The sequence below is a fragment of the Mesoplodon mirus genome (assembly GCF_964341445.2).
Source record: "Mesoplodon mirus genome assembly, chromosome: 14".
NCBI classification, from domain to species: domain Eukaryota; kingdom Metazoa; phylum Chordata; class Mammalia; order Artiodactyla; family Ziphiidae; genus Mesoplodon; species Mesoplodon mirus.
In genome coordinates, this window is record NC_138990.1 from 66,887,350 (window position 1) to 66,904,908 (window position 17,559).

At 40.1% G+C, this 17,559-nt stretch overlaps 1 protein-coding gene across 33 annotated transcripts in view; it reads right to left on the bottom strand.

Annotated features, from left to right (window-relative positions):
• The window catches only part of NRXN1 (neurexin 1), a gene marked incomplete at both ends in the record, with an annotated part of 1,125,847 nt that extends 1,118,208 nt beyond the window's left edge, over positions 1-7,639 (bottom strand). For 32 of the 33 annotated variants that reach the window (XM_082643223.1, XM_082643222.1, XM_082643212.1 and 29 more), the window contains one exon: positions 6,868-7,639. In XM_082643223.1, the coding sequence (XP_082499349.1) occupies positions 6,868-7,639 (772 nt within the window). Of the gene's footprint in view, positions 1-6,852 lie in introns of all 33 variants that reach the window. The other variant, XM_082643231.1, reaches the window with a different exon arrangement.
• Between the last annotated feature and the right edge of the window lie 9,920 nt (positions 7,640-17,559).

A 17,559-nucleotide genomic window follows, 5' to 3' on the forward strand; every position in this document is an offset into this window, starting at 1 on the left:
CCACTATGCTGCTGCCATTAGATATTTCTTCTAGATTTTCAAGTTTTTCTGAGAGTTTACATGTATCGGCTACTCATAAACACTCTTTGAGTTAGGTTATTAGCAGGGGTTCACAATCAGCAGTAGTCTGATTAGGTGTTTCTCAATTTGCAATCTTGGAAATTGAAATTAGGACATTAGCAGCCTTACTCTACTTTTAACAGCAACTTAGAGGCAATGCCACACCTGGAATTTAGTTCTTCAGACCCCATGCCACATTCTGTTTACACACATTGTGGAAACAATAACATTATAGGAAAATAATCTGAGAGAGCATTGTACCCATTCGCATATTCAAGTGGAAATACATGAACTCCACGCTTAAGAGGGAAAACCAAAAAGCCGTGCAATTGCTGAAAAGCTCTAAAGCAACTAACAAAAAAACGCTTTTTTTCCCAAAGCTTAATTCAGACATTTTAAGACTTACTACTCAGCAAGGACCACACACACTTACCTATTCCTGCACTTCCAAGTAACAGAAAGGGACTGAGACATAAAATTATAGAGAAGTACACAAGGAAAAAGTACAAGGGTTTTGCATAATACTGTGATGCATAATGAACTAAAATCTTTTGGAATGCAAAAATGATTTATTCTGAATTATGTCAAATATACTTGTGCAATTTTTTGAAAGTACAGTTTACGTAACAACGTCTAATAATAGGTTTATTATCTCCATAATAAAACCGAGCCTGAATATCTTAATAAGGCCTAATTTTCAGTGTATATTTATAGGAGTTAACCCTACGAACAGTGTAGCCACCAACTGCTCACTGAGAAAGGGATATGGAATGTGGTTCCTGTTTTCAGAAACCAGTGTGGCTCAAAGTCCTAATACTCAGAATGCAGCTAAGAATAACAGAAATATTATATAGTACCTGTCCTTTTTGCAGTCAATCAGGAATTCCTTAAATAACCATTTAATTATCCCATTTCATTTAATGCTATCCAAAACTGGAACATGATGTTACTAGCATATATGATGTTACACTAAAAATATAATCTCTTTATAACTATAAGAAATCTTTCTTGAGCTTTTTAAAGCTCAAGTATCCTAGCTTCTCTGCAACATACATGTAAATAACTTTAACTTATCAAAAAGCCTCAAAGACAAAATATAAATAGGATAGATCCATTAGATATATATACGTATACATTAGGATAAATATAGTAAAAATCACTAAGTACAGGATTGGGATGGATAAAGGTATTCGTTTATATGGAAAGTGACAGTTTTTACAAATGCCTTTGTGTTAAAGGCTCACTTAATCATAATAAAAATTCTCAAGTAGAATATGATGTTTTAAATATTTTGAATCACAACCAGACATGGTTAACATTAGAGCACAGCTGTGTAAAACAGAAATAGAGGCTCAATCTGTTTACTCTTTGCTTTTCTTTATAAGCTGAAACTTTTGGGCTAATCAAGCAAGGATCATTATTACATTAGAATTCCTTTTAAATGAAGAAGAAAATGTTCCATATTTAAATTTTGCTTGACAGTAGCCCTAAAGAAAATAGTATCAGTAGAAGTAGTGGTGCTGGTGGTAGTGGTGACAATAGTAACAAAAATAGCAAGTGGATACTTCAAAATATTTACTATGTGCCAGACACTATTCTAAGAGCTTTACATGAAGTCACCTGCTTAATTTTGATAAGAGCCCTATGAAGTAAGTACTATTATTATACCATTTTCACAGATGACAACACTGAGGAATAAAATTTGAGTGTGCCCACTTAAACCAGGCAGCATGGTCCCACAGTCTGCATAATTCAAATGCATCTCAGAATAGTTAAAATAACACATTCAACCTCATCTGTGGCATCTTAGAATGGTAACTCAGTTTTGATTATTAGTTTATAATCAAGATAAGCTTATTCTGATAGATCATTGTTATGCTTTAAGAGCTTCCCAGAACATTTTATCTAAATCAAAATTATGAATTTATCCATTCCACTCAAAGCTTTCTCAGCACAGGTGATCCACCTTTTCCTCAGATGGTAGGCTTCAAACAAAACTGGCAAAATCTCTGAATCATTTTTGTCTAGTACCTACCTATATGGTAACTACTTACAATTTTTTAACCTTACGAAAATTATAAGTATCTATGTAGTACTTCCCTTTATTGTAGCAGTTAAAATATTGAAAGCCTAGAATCAATCAATCAATATATACTGTCAGAAGGAAGGCATGTTGAGCGAGGTACTTGGGGGTATAATAAAGTATGGCACTGCCAATGCACTCCAGGAGCCTACAGATTCGATGGGTATATCTGAGAGAAACCATATGATAATCCACATAAAGGGTTCAGATAATGCATTTTACAAGTAGAACCACAGTGTCCCAAACAACAAGTGGCCTTAGAGTTCTATACATAACCAAGCTCACAAAGATTCTAACTTCCTTAGAGAAAGAATCTTTTCCTCTATGTCCCCTGGTTCAATCTACAGATTACAGTGTGTGCTTAACAAATGTTGTTGACTGACAGAAAATAATGCTTTCTCTTTTTCTCTAGGCCCCTATCAATCTGGTCTCTACACTGTAGTCAGTGACCTTCTTGAAATGTAAATTTGATAACGATACCCTCCTCCTTACCTTCCACACTAAACTCCCTCCACTGCGTTTTCATCATTTTTACAATAAAGATTAAAATCCTTGACATGGGCTAGAAGGCCCTACATGACCTGGCCCTACTCCTCTCTAAGAGCTCCATACTCAAGGGCCTTCCCTCAGTTGTCTGAATGTGCCATGCCATCTCCTGCACCAGGCTTCTGACCTAATATTTCTCCTCTGCCTTTACCTGGCTAATTCCTTCTCAACTCTCAGATTTTAGTTTAAATATCACCCCTAAGGGAAATTTTTTTTGATTAGGTCCGTTCACATTATTTTAAAGTTCTCAAATTACCATGTACCTGTCCTTCAAAATACATACCATCATTTAAAGTTTTCATTTATTTATTTTTTAATTACTGTGCCTCCACAAAGAAATGTGAGGTTTCTACCTTCCTATTAAGGTAGGAACTATTTCTGAGAGTTTACTCACAACTGTATTGCTTGGGCCTATGATTCAGGCACATACAAAGCACTTAGTCAATATCTGTTGAACAAAGAAAGGAATGAATGAATAAATGACTGAGTGAATATGGTTGTCCGTCTGGCCACATTAGTAAAGTCATAGAAAGCAAAGGCTTTATTAAATGATATCTATCACACTGTCATGTTTAGTGATATTAAGCAATCAGCCATCATAAGCCATATGTGTTTCTGGCTATTTAAACAGAGGAATAAAATTGATACTCAGAGTCTAGTATGAAATTTTCATATAAGGGACCCTAAAATGCATAAAAGCTGGACCTGGAAGTCGTAAAACATATAACTTAAATTCTCATTGATCAGTGTTTTATTCTCATTTTTAACTGGGTAGCCATAGAATTCACTAATTCTTTTAAGCTGCTAAGAAATTATTAGTCTCCTTAAGTAGAAACTTATTAAATAATAATGGTCCCAGGGCACTTAGATGGGTATGATTCACTGAAAAAGCTATGTACCCTATAAGCATCCATCATTCAGGAACGGTGACATTCTTGTATAGTGACGTCTGAGGCTGACTCTCAGGGACAAAACACATAAGTTAGTTCTGTTCCATCAGCCATATATATATATATATTTTTTTCTTTTGAATAATCCCTGAATCTGAAAAAATATCAAACCTAATAAACTGGAAATCTTATTCAGCAGACATGATAAATACAGGGCTTGAGAATAAGGGTGTTGGCGCTCTTACCCAGGCTCTGTCACTAACCTGATCATGACACATAACTGTCCTTGTGTTCTCTTTATATCACCACATAAATAAATAAATAAAAACTTGCTAGACCTGCCTGAACAAATAGAGCAAGAATGAACATGAGCTCATTAAATGAAAATATTCTAGAAATCCATAGATGTATAAGTTGTTTAAAGACATTCTAGAAAAAAAATATTCTTATTTTATTTTTAATAATTCTTACTGTATTTTGAATACAAAGGCAACTAAAATAATATTAGACATTTTCATTAAGTTAAAAAAAAAGAAATTGTAGTTGGGACCAGATATAATTTGAATATTGTTTAATGTTTGCTGTTAATTTTTTTCCAAATTTTCTCTAATGATTATGGATTTATTTGTTTTTAAATTATTATTATTTCTTTAATGTGGCAATCAGTGCAAATACTGGCTACAGGCAGGGCTTTGTTTATACTTCATCTGAATAGAAATCATCTATCCCTAGCCATCAATACATGATTGGTGTTGGGAGAGGCATCCATTCTCAATTAATTATTTAATAGTCACTTGACACACATGAAACAGGGAAAATAAGCAAAATGGAGCCAATCCTTCTGGGGAGACCAACTCTGCCTTTATCACTCCATCACCCATTTCTGTGATAATCAAAGGAACCCAGCCTTTTGTTTCCTTTCATGACTAGTGGTGATCTTTGCACTCCGTTTTCATTTCAAATTTTCAAAATGAATCAATGCTCCAGAACTATCCTGATGGATTTTCTTTTCTGGGTTGAATTACCTTATGCATCAGGTAGTATACTGTAGTATATTTAATTCCAAATTCTTCCTCTCATGGAAAGAGCTAGCCACTTGTAAAATGCATTTCAGAGCTATCTAATTCTGCTTCTCTTCAAAATATTACTTCTGCCATGCTTTCTCCACTCTTAACTGTTCCTGATTATGCACATCCCTGGATTCCTACATTAAAAATGCACAGAAAAATAAAAAATTTTCATTTAAAACACCCTCCCACACAGAACAAGCTGTCATTGTGTCATATTTGTTTCCTAATTTAAGGAAGGAAGTTATATCTCATGTGTTCTTCGTTAAATTGCCGGCTCTGTATTTTAAAGCAGCACTGGGATACTTAGAGCAATTTGTCCCATAAAATAATGTCCATTTTTAATTCATTTCTATTTATCAGTGCAGAGGTATGCAACTTCAAATTATACTATAGCAGACCATCAAATATAGCTATCTTATTCATGGTTCACAATTAAGTTAGATTTGGTAGAGAAAAAGCAGGTACTGTTTTATTTTTGGAAAACATAACTATAAAGCCTGATGCTAAATCCATGGAAATTTACTGATCAAGCTGAAGTGCAGTATAGGCCATGGAATACACAGTCTTCTATAATTACTTAAGACAAGATACATGAAAACAAAAACCTTCGTGAAGGCAGAAAGCAATAAAATAATGTTTTACTTTTTTTCCATTAGCCCATGAAGGCTACAGAACTCTCCTAATGACCAGATTTTTTTTCTTCCTAACTCCCTTTGCTGTTTTAACAATTACAAATTTTAGCAAGTCTTCATTTCTCTTAAAGTCAGGTAAGAGAGGACTGCCAAGTCCAATAAGATTTACAAGGGCTAGTTCCCCTTAGCAGTGTCAGCAAAAAAAAAACCCAACAACAACAACAACAGAAGACATTATACAATAAAATACAGCCATACATAGAGCTTTTGTCACTACAGCTTTCAAAATCAGATTTAACAATTCACCTTTTAAAAAAATCAGCCACAAATGCCATTTATCCGTGTGTTGATTGCTTTGATTTGACCCATAAGCTATCTACTTTAAACCTTGACATCTCAGCCACAGATACATCCATATTTCTTCTTTTTCATATCACTTGGTTTTTGTTCGAAGGCTTTCCTGTGTTTATACAATATTTCTCCTTGGTCACTTTCGTGTAGCAACATTGAAGAAACACAGTAACGACTGAATTTTATGTATAAAGGGGAGAAAATAAAACTTATAGAGATATGAGTTTTTTAAATTCCAAACTGTTTCAATCCCTAAGAACAACAGGAATTACAACTTGGCCTCCACTACTCAGGTAAATATCATTAGCTGAATATCCTTGGAAAATCTCTTGCAATCCTTCATCTGCATCCCCTGTTTATTAGCCTGAAGAAGCTTCCCAGTCCAGCAACGTCTAAATTTCTGTACTATTTATCCTCCCAAGTCATCTGCTAATTGAGAAATATGCTATTTAATCTCTAACATTTCTAAACATGAGCTGACCTCTCTCCCATTTCACGAAACCACAGAAATAATATAATTTTATTAAACTGACAAATGTTGGACTTGGACATAACCAAAGAAACTAACATTAATTCCAAGAACCCTCTTCCTTCTAATCAAGGAAACCCTCACAAGCCCTCCCCCGCCCCACCACCTTTTCCCACAACCAGGAGCAGGTCGTATCACTTTTCTTGTAAAAAGCACAGCTGTGCTTATGAATCCTATCTCCCTTGTCCTTTACCAACGAGTAACTACGTGGGGATATTCAACCATGGTGAATCTCTCCTGACTTCATTTTTCACCAAAAGTGTGCCCCATCTTCTAGATGCTTATCTGCATCGCACGGGGAAAACAGGTGTAGTACAGACTTAGTGGTGGTAGAGGAAAAGCACAGCGTACGTTCAGGTGCGCCCCAGCCCGATGAAGATAGGGAGCGGCTGGGCAAAGAACCAGAGGATTTAAGAGAAGAGGTCATTCTCTCTGCCACTTGGAAGGAAGCAGGGTTGGTAGAACGGGCTCCCGGGAGGAACTGAACCTGGAAATGGGAGCTGCTCAACCATGACGAGGATACCAAGGGAGGGGCTGTGAGAGGTGATAAGGCAGAAACACCCAAAACAGGTCTTCACCGGGACCCTATCTGAAACACTCTCCAGAGAAGGAAGCCCCCATGCACCGGCCCGGGCCTGCCTCGCCCTGCCTCCCCGCGCCCTGCCCAGGCCGAGGCCCCCGGGGCTCAGACGTTGTCGGGCCTTACCTTGGCTGCAGTCCTTGCCGCGGAAGCCGGTTCGCGAGCAGTCGCACACCGCCTGGTCGTCCACTACGGAGCACACGCCTCCGTTGAGGCACACCCCGCCCTCGCCCTCCTCGCCAGCCTCGCACGGGCTCCCGCCGCCGCTGTTGGGTGGCTCGTCGTCCAGCTTCACCTCACCGCTGTCCACCAGAAGCGCCTGTGAGGAGTTGACCCGCACGTCGCGAATCCACCCTTTGAAGGGCTCTCGCTCCCGCACGGAGGCCAGCGTGAGCTTGAGCGCCGCGGCGCGCAGTTCCGGAGGCAGCCCTCCGACGAAGAGGCCGCTGAACACCGTCATGTCCCGGCGCTTGGACTTAACCTCCACCCACTTGGCCTCCACCTGGTCGATGAAGAGCGTGGTGTTGCGGAACTGACGTCGGATACGCACGCTGTGCCACGCGCCGTCGTTGACGGGGGTGTCGGCCAGGAGCGTGGCGGGCTCGGCGCAGAAGATGGAGAAGCTGAGCTGCAGGCGGCCGCCGCGCGTCAGAATGAGCTCCAGGAAGTCGCAGAAGCCCTCATCGTCGAAGTAGAGCACTAGGCCCCGGGCGCTGCGCGTCTTGAGCTGGAAGCTCATCTCGCTCTCGCAGCAGGCGTTCCACTTGGGGAAGCGCGTCCACTGGCCCTCAGCGCCCGGGAACTCCAGCCCGCTGCCCAGCTCTGCCCAGCAGCCCAGGAGCAGCAGCGAGAGGCACACGAGAAAGCAGCCCCCGCGCTGGAGAAGTGCCGTCCCCATGCTCGGAGCTGGGGTGCGGCGGGGGGGTGCCGGGGCCGACAGGGTCAAAATGGTCCTGGACACCGTGATGCAGAAATAGGGATCCGGAAATAATTCGGGTAAGGGGATGGGCAGGAGTGGGAGGGATGCACCCTCCTTTATCTAGCTCTTTTTTTCTTCTTCTTCTTCCAGCAACCCCTCCCTCTCTCCCTATAGTCCCCTCCCAACTGGAAAACGTAGATCCCAGTAGTACAGGGCAGCCACAGAACTTCCAGACCAAAGGGAGGATACACTTTGGAAGGAACGCTCTGGAAAAGGTGTCAACAGAACGTCAAGGGCAATCACGCATCCATTTATCGGTGGTGTCAACAGATGCTTCACTCTTCAAATACCGTCATCTGTCAGGTACCATCAGTGGTACCAGGCAAAAGGGAAGCAGTTCGAGTCACACTTTCCAGGCAATTACAAGAAGCCAGCAATGAACCAGGGTCCTTGAATGCTTGGTAATGCCTCAAGTGTTTCTCCTCCAGATGTAGTGTCCCAAACCAGAAGGGAGAAAGGGGCCCCTTGGCTCTTTAAGGCACCACTTATCAACCCCAGAGGAGCTTCAAAGGCCTGCTTCTTCTGTCATATCATGGACTTCCAGTACCACTGTAGCCAAAGCAGAATTCCTTGCACACAGCGGCCTCACAGGCTGGGTTTTACTTCTCTTTGTCCCTCCCCAACAGTAGGGTTCAAACACAGACGCTGTGAAATAGCCAGAAGCTGTTAGATGTGGAAATCACAACAGCTCCTCTTCTTTCCTCTCTGCCTCTGCAAGGCCAAGCTAAGATGCCAGCATATCAATTGGTTGTGTGTCGGTGATGCATTTTGGTTTTATTTTGTCTTTTTATAAGGACCCAGAAATCTGCAGAGAATGAAAATAAAAATTAAGTTCTAAAGTCTGTTAGAGTATCATATAATCATTATTCAGCCCAGAAACCAGGTATATAACTAGTGCTGTTAGGAAGTCAGAGTTAACCTTATTGGAAGGAGCTTATTTGTCCTGATCTACAAGTAAGAACTAATGTCTCCTAATAATTAATATCACACTCTTACAATCAGCCATTACACCCTTGTAGTTTATTATAGCTGTTAATAGGTAACCCTCCCAGGTTTGTATAGAGATTCGGTTAATGTTGTCTTTTACTATTTCTGAGAAAGTTTAATTTTTAAAATATATGAGAAGGAGAGGGGGAAAAAGGCTCTATTAGGAATTTCTGCTTGTATTGTACACTGGTTACATGGACAATAAAAATACAACCTATTTAAATCTCAGTTAATAGCTGATTTTACAACAGGCAGAGCATATCAAAATGTTGACTGGAAGCTGCCAGCATGGATTTGTATAGCATTCCTACCATTTTATTTTTCTCAGAGAGAGAAGGAATATTGATAGTTTCTTGGGCATCTCTCTTAAATTTCAACCAAGTATTTTCTTCCTTTTTATTAAAGGAATAATCCGTTATAGGAGAAAACTTCCCACTGGAGTCAGAAGTCTATTTTTAGCAGCATTTGTGTCTCAGCTGCCATAATATTAACTCCTCTAAAAATGGGTGAAATATTTAATATTTTGCCTAACAGTGTAGTGATCTTAACTCCTCTTCAAGTCCTTTCTGGCTGTCAGCTCTTAGAATTTGTGTGGTTAAAACAGCAGCTGGCATGTGTGTCACCTTAGCTGCTGTGGTTCCAGGATGCTTGAATTTAAAATCATATCTTTGAATTACTCACTGTACTATTAAATCACCTCTCTTTATTCAACTCTAATCTGACAGGTTCTTGTAATGGTATAGAAATCATAAATAGTGAATTGTTTTTAAGGCATTTTTTTAAAAAAAATTACTCTCACATTTTGACAAAGAACAATCACAAATGTGTCATCCGGTCATGTCAAGAAAACACATGTATTTCCCTCACCACTTCCCACTATCTCCCCCCAGCACATACACACACATAAACACACACACACACACACACAAACCAATTTATTGCCTGGACACAGAAGCTCACTATCCAATTAACACTTTTTTTTTTTCCTACAAGCTGAAACTAGCAGTAATTTATGGCACTGCATTGTGCTGCCGCTCCTCCGTGGAGGGAGCTGAGAGCATTTCTCTTCAGTACAGAGCAGTCCCTACAGGTGTCAGCTGAGAGCCACCAAGCTAGGGGATCCCACTTCAAGTTCCTCCCCAGATGAAATTGATGACTGGTTCTCTCTCTTTCAGCACATACACAACACACTACACTACACACACACACACACACACACACACACACACACACACACACTGCCCACTAGCAAAGGGAAATAAAAATCTCGGTTGCTTATTTATTATGGCTGATACATTCCACACCATCATCAATCACCAGCCATATCTTGTCTACTCCCATGCTAAGCCAAAAGAAAAGTGCTCTTAAAAATCATTCTAAGATAGCATACTATTCAATATACTTTCATTTTTTAACTGGACTTAGAAATCTGAAATTTTCAGTCATTGTGAAATAAATCTGGAATTTCAAGATCAAGAGTAGTGTTTTGAAACCATCCACAAGCTCGTGTGTTAGAAAACCATTTTTTTTGTAAGTCAGTTGGAGCCAATTATTTTATTAACTTATAGTACATAGATCACAAAACCTTTCATTACACCTCTCTCCTGCCCTCCTCCACTGATGCATACCTAGACAATTTTTTATGGAATGTAAGAGAAGGGGAAAAACATATATATTCTTACCACAGGGGAGGTCAACTGACTCTCCCAGTTCTTAGAGGAAGCTCATTGTGTGTGAGAGAGTATCTGTATTTATATGGAGAAAAGGATTCTCTCTAGGTGCCCGGAAAACCTAGTGAGTTAACAAATTAGAGGATAAAATAAAAGGATCTGAAAAACAACCTCACTGCAGCCAAAGGAAGAAGCACTCTAATTCAGAAGAAGACTAACAGCCTCACTAATCTTTTCTTTCATTTCTAGAATCAAATTCATTCCCAAGCCACTGGAAGGATCGATACAGTATGGTCATCGGCTGCAGTTGCATTTATTTTAATATGTTTACGGTAACACACACCACACACACGCACACCTTTCCATGCACCTTTCAATAAACCATAATAAAGAACCTGAAATCTTTGAATTTTTAGAAGTGCCTATCTTTTCCCCCTGGCTTTTGCAAAGTCCCTCAATACCAATGCACACCCAAAATTCTCCCTGGCTTTCCCGCCCAGTCTCTAAGCTCCATCTCTAATACCAGTGCAGTGTCTTAGAGCCTGGAGTCAACTGCACAAATTAAGGCTAGGCACAGCATGGAGCTGATGGGGAAGGGAAAGAAAGATGTAGCTATAGATGTATCTTATTGCTTTGGTTTCTAACTTGCCCATTTTCTTTTTTTGCTAATAAATCACTGCAGTCTTTAAGTTACTACCCCAGTTCCACTGTCTGATCTTCTTACCATCTATTTAAAAAGCCTCATGCAAAGCAACCAAGATCTATACTCCTCCACCCTCCCACCACCCATCCTTCCCTGTGCATTTGGGCAGATCCTGGCTCGGTTACAATGGGGAAAGATATCCTTCCCGAGCTAGCCTCGCCCCATCCCCTCCCCCCCCAACACAAATTGAGCTTCTTTACCTGCCCGGTTATTCCCCCTTAGCTCGAGCCAGAGCTTGAGGCATGCATCGGTCAAAGCGAATTTCCTGAGGTCTGTGCAGAAGGCGACTGCTGCTGCCTTTTCAGAGGCGTCAGGCTTGAGCGTCTATCTCCAGGAGTGCGGGAGGGGAGAACAGGCAAAGGAGGGGAGTAGAAGGGGGAGGAGAGGGAAAGAGCTGGGAAGGAGGAGGCGGTCGTGGAGCCCGAGAAGGCTGGGTTACGTGACGCCGGGTGCTGTCCTTCCGAGAGAGAAGGGCGGAGCTGAGCTCTCCGCAGTACCATGGAGAGCGGCGGGCCGTCCTCAGACTGGGATACTGGTGGGCGCAGCCCTGGGGCGCAGCCACTCCCGGTCGGGAAGCTGCGCAGCGAGGTGTGTTTCTGCCTTTGCTTCGTCCCCTTGCTGGGGGAGCCCGATCCTGGGGGCGGGGACCTAACGCAAGTGCTTCTAACTTGTCACCGCCCACCCTCCCCCACGGGGGGGTGAGGAGGGGGGAGAGAGAGAGAGGAACCAGAGAACCACGTAGCCTACTGAGCATGCCCAGGCCCCTGCTAGACCCACGGAAAGCAGTGTGTAGATTCCACTTCTCCGGGGTTTAGTCGTGATTGGGAGAGGGTATCTGAGAGTGTTCCAGGGCCAAAAGGAAGGGGCCAAGGAGTCGGTGATTAAGATGAGATCTGGCTTTACTTGTGCTTTACTTAGATCTCCTGCTTGGAACCCTTGAAAAGCTACAGCTCTTCGCGGAATGCAGGGACAGACAAGATTCACACATTCGCTGGCATTCCCCCAGATCCACCGTCCTGCCCCACCCCTTACTGTGGCCCTGGGCTGACTGATCACTTCAGATTTTCACGATCTGCCTAAGCTGTGCCGAAAAGATGTGAAAGGGACCCATCTGTGCTCTTCCCTGGCCTTGGGCATCCTGAGCTGAACCAACTTCTGTAGCTGTTTAACTCTTCCCTCTGTCTCCTTCCTTTTGGTAAAGCCTGGAGGAAGTGAAAATAGATGCAAGGCTCTAACCATATCACTGGGCATGCCTAGTAGGCATTGCTGAGTTTGATGACAAAGGAGTTAAATCTAAGGGAGCTTGCAGAATAGGTGGCAGAGGTCTGAAGTGTGTGGCTAAATTATAGTTTGAGTCCTAAGGACATTTAAATTCCTAACCCTATTACATTCCTAGCCTGGGTTAGTTTTAGACCAGAAAAAGCAGACATATTTATCTCAACACCACAAAACTAATAGCTTCAGCCTCAAATGCTATAAGGTATGACTATCTTCTGCCTCTAGGCCCTATAAAGCAAAACTGTAAAAACTAGACAAATTCAGAAGTACTGAAATAATATACATTCCAAATGCAATATTCATTTCCTGCCAAAGAAACCAGAACTCATTCCTTTTGATAAACCTATTTATACTTTCACTACTTTTGTAAAAGAGTTTAAATAACTTGGAGACAGGAACAAGTTTTATTATTTTTATTGGCTTCAGAAAGACAATGTGGTCAAGTAATTAAATGTATGGGAACCAGAATCAGGTTGTCTGGGCTTGAATTTCATCTCTGCCATTTATCAGCTATGACCTTGGGTAAGATGCTTAACCTTACAATGCCTCAGTCACCTCATCTGTTAAATGGATATATTAGTAGCTCCCAATTCATCTGTTTGTTGTTGTGGAGATTAAATTAATAAATGGACATAAAATATTTTAGAATTGAGTGAATAGCTTTTTTCTATTAATTCCAAGCCCATTCTGTTCTGTTTGACCCAATGGAAGTCACTTCTCTGAAATCCAGATTTCCTGACTGTGAAGTAGGGGTACTGGTGAGTGCCAACTTATTCCACAGGATTACTTAGGGGATGTAATGAAATAATAACCATTAACATGTTTTAAAAAACAAAAATGAAATTTTAAATAATGTAAAGCTAAGTCTCAGAAAAATACCTTATCTAAGGTTAACCAGTCGTTATGTGAATTTGGACCACAAGAATATTCTACTTAATTCAGGGCCTATTTATTTATTTATTTATTTATTTGTGGTATGCGGGCCTCTCACTCTTGTGGCCTCTCCCGTTGCGGAGCACAGGCTCTGGATGCGCAACCTCAGCGGCCATGGCTCACGGGCCCAGCCGCTCCGCGGCATGTGGGATCCTCCCGGACCGGGGCACGAACCCATGTCCCCTGCATCGGCAGGCGGACTCTCAACCACTGCGCCACCAGGGAAGCCCTATTCAGGGCCTTTTAAAAATTTTTCCTACCATCTGCCAACAGGTTCTAGAGCAAATAGCATATAAGGTATGCCCACACGTGTCTATTATAGAGGTAAAGCTTACTGAAAAGTAAGTAGAAGGGACAGTGAATTTTTAAGAATTGAATCTAGAAATGTTCCATGATGCCCTTAATATCTGTGTGTACATTCATCAGTGAATCTTATGGTGATAGCAGAAGATTTCTAGAGGCTCTCTTAAGAGTCAAACCCTGTCTTTTACCTGGACTCTTAAAACCCATTGATTGCCACCAGTGTATATGACCTGATTAATTATTTAGTTTCTTTAATTTTACGTTTGTGAATTTGGATCTTATCTTCAGTTGGGCCACAACATTTCCACTGGATCATGGTTTTCCTTGGGGTGTCTTCTGTGGTTTTCTAATTCAAAGACATGTTACAATTCTTACTCTTCACGCATAAGTTTTAAAACAAAAAGTCCTCCGTGCCCACCCCTTACACACACACACACACACACAAAATCTAAACTGAGGGACTAGATTATATGTTGCAGTAATCCCCTTTGCAGTTATCAGGTTTAAAGTAACTACACTATCTAGTCTAAGAAACATGGACAGATATAGATCTCTTTATTTCAGTAAATAATGCAGAGGGAAAACTATCAATATGTGTTTAGAATGGAAAAAATATCACAACATAATTTAGTGATAAAAGCTCTTTATTTTAAAGTATGACTTGCTGTGCTGTTTCTAAACATAAATTGTTTCAACTCTCTGAGCACTAGTTTCCTCATCAGTAAAATGAGGATAAGGGCACCTCACTTTGTAAGATCTGGTGAGGATAATGCCAATATCTAATTTTGAGTGTCTACTCCATGTGAAACAGTGCTCCAGTGCTTTACTTACATTAACTTAGTTTATCCCTCACAGCAACCCTATAAAATAAAGTCTAGGATTTCACTCATTTTACCAATGAGAAAAGTGAAGCACAGAGTGGTTAACCAAGACAGTCAAGGTCACACCTAGCAAAATAAGAGCAAGGAAGGATTCAAACTCAAGACTGTGATCTTAAACACCTTGCTACACTGCCTCTCATCAAATGATCAAATATGCCTAGCACACTTCTTGGCACAATGCAGATGCTAATAAATGTTAATTCCCCTTTTAAGAGTTTCATCAAGAGGAAACTAAACAGTTAACTTTGGAATGTGGTAATGTCTTTCCCTAATGACAAATACTATATGAAATATCTTAATGAAAACCGATGAGGCATTCTTAATATTACTATCATTATTTTTGTTTGTGGGTAAGATGTGAAAGGATTCCTACTGATATGAATTTGAGGCAATTTAACACTTGTCAGAAGAATCTAGTATTTTTTTTTTTTTTTTTTTTTTTTTTTTAGAAAGTGGAAACTAGGATTAATTCCCCTGCAATGGACCTTAGGGAATCTACCAATTTTAGGCTACAGTAGTGTGTGAAGAATTATAACTCCTGTCCCTTGCTACTACTCAGAACAAATGAGATAATTGTGAAATCAAGGTGGCTGTTTATGATTATGTCTGATTGGGAGAATTTCTGACAACCCAAATATGGAAACATAAATAATATCTCATGCCATAAACTGGTTAACTTTTTGCAACAATGAAAATGGAAATGCATGATCATCATAAACAAATATATTTCCATAGGGTATTAAATATTAATGAGCATTCTAACTTGGAAACTCGCTCTATGCTAAAAATAAATGAAACTAAGTGATAAGATTTTTTTGACTGAGAAATGAATACAGACACTCTGTGTTTATTGCTGCAATCATAGCTTGTGCTTTAACATTAGGAGATCAGTGTAAACACCTACTTTCTCAATTAACATTAGGCAAAGTGGAGGCTTTGAGATACCCATGAATTCCAAGACTGATATCAATTTGGAAGGGAGTTTTAACTTTACAGATATGTGATTGAGAAGAAATGCGTGGTAATAATGAAGGAAAATATGAGTTGATATGTATTAAATACTTTTCCACTAAAGATGGTAGATAATTTAAAAGAGCAAGAAGATTTATCATTTTGAGGGATTTTCTATTTGCTGTGATTCAACTGATCACAATGAAGCCATTTTTTCTACTGAAATATGGTATTACTAGGGAGAGATTAGATTACATGATATTCTCAACTAAATTTCAGATTAATAGTGAATTCCTCTAACCAATTACAGAATCACTGTTGCATAACTGGAATGCTATTGTTTAGTTTACAACTTATTTATTTTAATAATATATACAATCCTTGTTACTTGGTTTGTGGTTAAATGTCTCTAGCTGGTTTCCTTTGTATGAACCGATATGAGTTTCTCATCAACAAAAGTTGATGAATAGTTCTTGAACATGCTGCTATGTAAACCTCATTTTCAACACAGCAACTAGAGGAATTTTTAAATGCAAGGAAATGCAATAAGTCTGGGTCTTTGGACTCAGCTATAGACTGGAACAAACATACTGGAACTTTCATGTAGAAAAATCCCAATAATTTCTCATGAAGTTTACTAAGTTACTTTCAGGAGAAATAAGCAAACTCAGCATGTTAAATACTTTTGTACTACTTGAAAAAATCTTCAGCATAGTAAAATTAGGCTACTTTCACATGAGTATTTAATTTTTCAGTAATCAGAAGATAGACTGTGAATTTTTTTAATGTCTACAAATTATTTGAATAATGATAATTATTATTAAGGTATCAAGCTACAGTAGAGAAAGCACATGGATTGGTACTTGAGAACAGTAGTTAAGTTCTAATCAGTGCACCTGCTAGAGAGGTTTCAATGTGGGACCACTGCAGTGTGTTTGATGAGCAGTGTTCTTAAATCTAGGGCACCACTAACACCTGTGTATGTTCTGTCATGCCTACCCCCAAACTTCCTTCACCCCACAATGATGAAAAATCTTTCTGGAGAAGAATAGCAGCTACTAAACTAAGTTTGTGAGAAGCCCCTGCCTGGGGTGTTATTTCACTCACTGATCAGTTACATATTTGAGCCTGTCTTTGTTATCCCCTGTTCTCCTCCTGTCCCCGAACTTTGTCTCTTTATTGCCCCTGCACCTACCCCCACCCCCACTTACAGTCAATCCCTTCCACTCCCAGCTGCTAGACTTCAGGAAAGGAATTTTCTCATTCATCAGAATCTAGCTTTACACTTATTTTCATTGGGTCCCTGCATCCAATTTGTTTAATTTAACCAACGCAGTTTAATTTCCCTTACTGTGGCTTTTGAGGGAAGAGCAAGAGTTGTGCTGGAGTTATAGATGCCAGTGAGATTCAAGCCTTATTGTACCTTTGCTTCATTTCAGCTTATTTCTGCCCCTGGAAATCTGTGGAATCAATTCTTTGTGCTGGCATATTGAAATATTTTGTAGTTAGCTTTTAAGGCACATCCTGTGTGAATTGTTTGTTTGTTTGTTGTTCGTTTGTTTTCCATCCTATCACAAACTACTGCCCCTCCTCCCGTTTCTATATATAGTTGGTTTTTTTGTTTTTGTTTTTTTTTTGCAGTACGCAGTCCTCTCACTGTTGTGGCCTCTCCGGTTGTGGAGCACAGGCTCCAGACACTCAGGCTCAGTGGCCATGGCTCACGGGCCCAGCCGCTCTGCGGCATGTGGGATCCTCCTGGACCGGGGTACGAACCTGCGTCCCCTGCATTGGCAGGCAGACTATCAACCACTGCGCCACCAGGGAAGCCCTCTATATATAGTTTTAAGTCTCATTATTCTTCCAGGGCTCTCTCCTTCTCCTGTGGTTTTTACGTTTACCTTTCATATCCAGATTTTTCCTCTGCTTCATCTGCTTAATATTGTTTTACATTTAATTATATATCAGACATGTATATAATCATTCACACACAGAGAGCTAAATATGTTAAAAATAAAGACAATGGTTGATATTCAGTACACCCCGTTGAAATTTCACAAATTAGAGTAATAATACACACTTCTTACACAAAAAATAATCTTAGACTTTTGAAGCTACTTGTGAAGCAGAATTAAC